Below are 2208 nucleotides of genomic sequence, written 5' to 3'. Positions count from 1 at the left end.
AGACGCAGTAGACACAGTAAAACGACTGTTGCGAAGCCAACCGAAGCCTACTGCGTCTCCAAGCAGCACCGCCAAGTCTGCTCCCCCGCCGCCGCCACCATCCGCGCATACGCTACACACAATACTGCTGCCGCCGCAGCCTGCGGCGGAGCCTCCAGCGCGCCAGCCGGTCGAAGAAGCAGCGACGCACATCCACCGCCCCTCCCGGGATGCGGAACAGCCCCCTACACGTACGCCGCACACTCTTCCGCTGCCGCTGCCTCCCGCGGCGCAGCCCCCAGCATGCCAGCAGGCCGATGAACTGGCAGCGCAAACCCACCGTCCCCCCTGGGATGAGAGACACCCGCCTTTAACACCCCAGCCTACCGTGTCCCGGTCATCGCCCACCCACGCAAAGGTCTCTCGGCAAGTTGATCCCTTCGACCAGTCGTCACTTTCTTGCCTGCGTCCGTCACTTCTCCCAGAACACGACGCCAAGGTAGGCGAGTTGCTTCAGAAGCGGGGCGTCATCAGCCGATGCGGGCACCAAAGGGTCTGCGATAAAGACCTCAGGCTGCTCCGTCCAGGCCAGTGGCTCAACGACGAAATTATCAATTTTTATGGAGAGATGAGTATGCGGCGTGCAGAGGAGGCCAAAAGGAACAAGCAAGGGAATGTTCTTGACGTCCAATACTTCAGTTCGTTCTTCTGGACGAAGCTCAGCGAGCAGGGATACCATGCGGGCGGCCTAGTGAGCTGGACGCAGACCGTACGTCCCCCTGATTCTGAAATGAGTAACCGGGCAGCTGACCTGGCACAGCACAACATGTTCTCGAAGGATATTGTCCTGATTCCTGTGCATCACAGCAACCGACACTGGACTGCCGCTGCAATCAACTTCCGGAAGAAGCGGATCGAAAGCTACGACAGCTTGAATCACGACCGAACGCGGGTGTTCATCCTCCTGCGAGGGTATCTCAACGACGAACACCGACACCAAAAAGGCCGGCCTTTCGATTTCACCGGCTGGGTTGACTGGACGCCCAAAGACACACCGCAGCAGGAGAACACCAGCGACTGCGGTGTCTTCACATGCCAATTCCTCCAGACACTGTCTCGCGGCGAAGAGGAGTTTGCTTTCACGCAGGCGGACATGCCCTACCTCCGGAGACGAATGATCTGGGAAATTGGACATGTCCGGCTGCTCACCGACACCGAAAATAGCGCGAACACATCTTTTCCCTCCGCACCCTCCCCTTAACGACCTCGCCATCACCCGTACCGCCGGTGCCTGCCCGCGTGCAGAACCATGCCGCACAGTGCGCCTTGGACAGTCGCCCTGTTCCGAGCTCGGTCTCCAGCGCAACTCAGGTCAGCGGTAGCACCGGCTTCATAACTTGCAGGTCACGAGGAGGAGACAATCTCCAATCTCTGCAGTTCGGTGAGTGTTGCACATCCGGACTGTGTGCATCCGCTAACCTCGACGACACCCATAGAAGCGCCATTTCGCTTGACTCGTCCTAAGTCTGTGAAATCCGATATGGCGTGTCAGCGGGCATCGTGTACACAATGTACTCACCGGGACTTGTCTGGTCTTTGCACAGTAGCTTGACCACAGCATAAGCGAATCGAAATGGACTTGCGTGCTACCCAATGGGAGTGTACTGAGTTTGGAAGGGAAACCCTCCGGCAAAAGGGAAAGAGACCGTAAATGCGCCGTTGGCGGGAGCGTTGAGAGACGTCTGAAGGATCGAAAGTATCGCACTTCGTGTCTGAATAGACCAGAAGTGGAAAAAGAGCCTCGGTCTGATGAGACAGGAGGCCAGGATCGCGCTGTCAGAGACCGCGGATGCGCCGTTGGCGGGAGCATTGAGAGACGTCCGGAGGATTGAAAGTATTGCGCGCTCCTCATTTCGTGTCTGAATAGACCGGAAATGGAGAAAGAGCCTCGGTCTGATGAGACAGGAGGCCAGGATCGCGCTGTCGGAGACCGCGGATGCGCCGTTGGCGGGAGCATTGAGAGACGTCCGGAGGATTGAAAGTATTGCGCGCTCCTCATTTCGTGTCTGAATAGACCGGAAATGGAGAAAGAGCCTCGGTCTGAGGAGACAGGAGGCCAGGATCGCGCTGTCGGAGACCGCGGATGCGCCGTTGGCGGGAGCATTGAGAGACGACCGGGAGATCGAAAGTATTGCGCGCTCCTCATTTCGTGTCTGAATAGACCGGAAA

At 58.1% G+C, this 2208-nt stretch overlaps 1 protein-coding gene across 1 annotated transcript; it reads left to right on the top strand.

Annotated features, from left to right (window-relative positions):
* Positions 1–451: 451 nt before the first annotated feature.
* On the top strand, positions 452–1240 carry PHACADRAFT_107431 (uncharacterized protein; the record flags this gene model as incomplete). Its single annotated transcript, XM_007402251.1, has 2 exons — positions 452–748; positions 800–1240. Coding segments are annotated over 2 exons (738 nt in total), but the record flags the coding sequence as incomplete, so codon positions are not given.
* Positions 1241–2208: the final 968 nt, after the last annotated feature.

Source organism: Phanerochaete carnosa, assembly GCF_000300595.1.
Source record: "Phanerochaete carnosa HHB-10118-sp unplaced genomic scaffold PHACAscaffold_68, whole genome shotgun sequence".
Lineage (NCBI taxonomy): Eukaryota > Fungi > Basidiomycota > Agaricomycetes > Polyporales > Phanerochaetaceae > Phanerochaete > Phanerochaete carnosa.
This window is presented reverse-complemented; position numbering and strand designations above follow the sequence as displayed.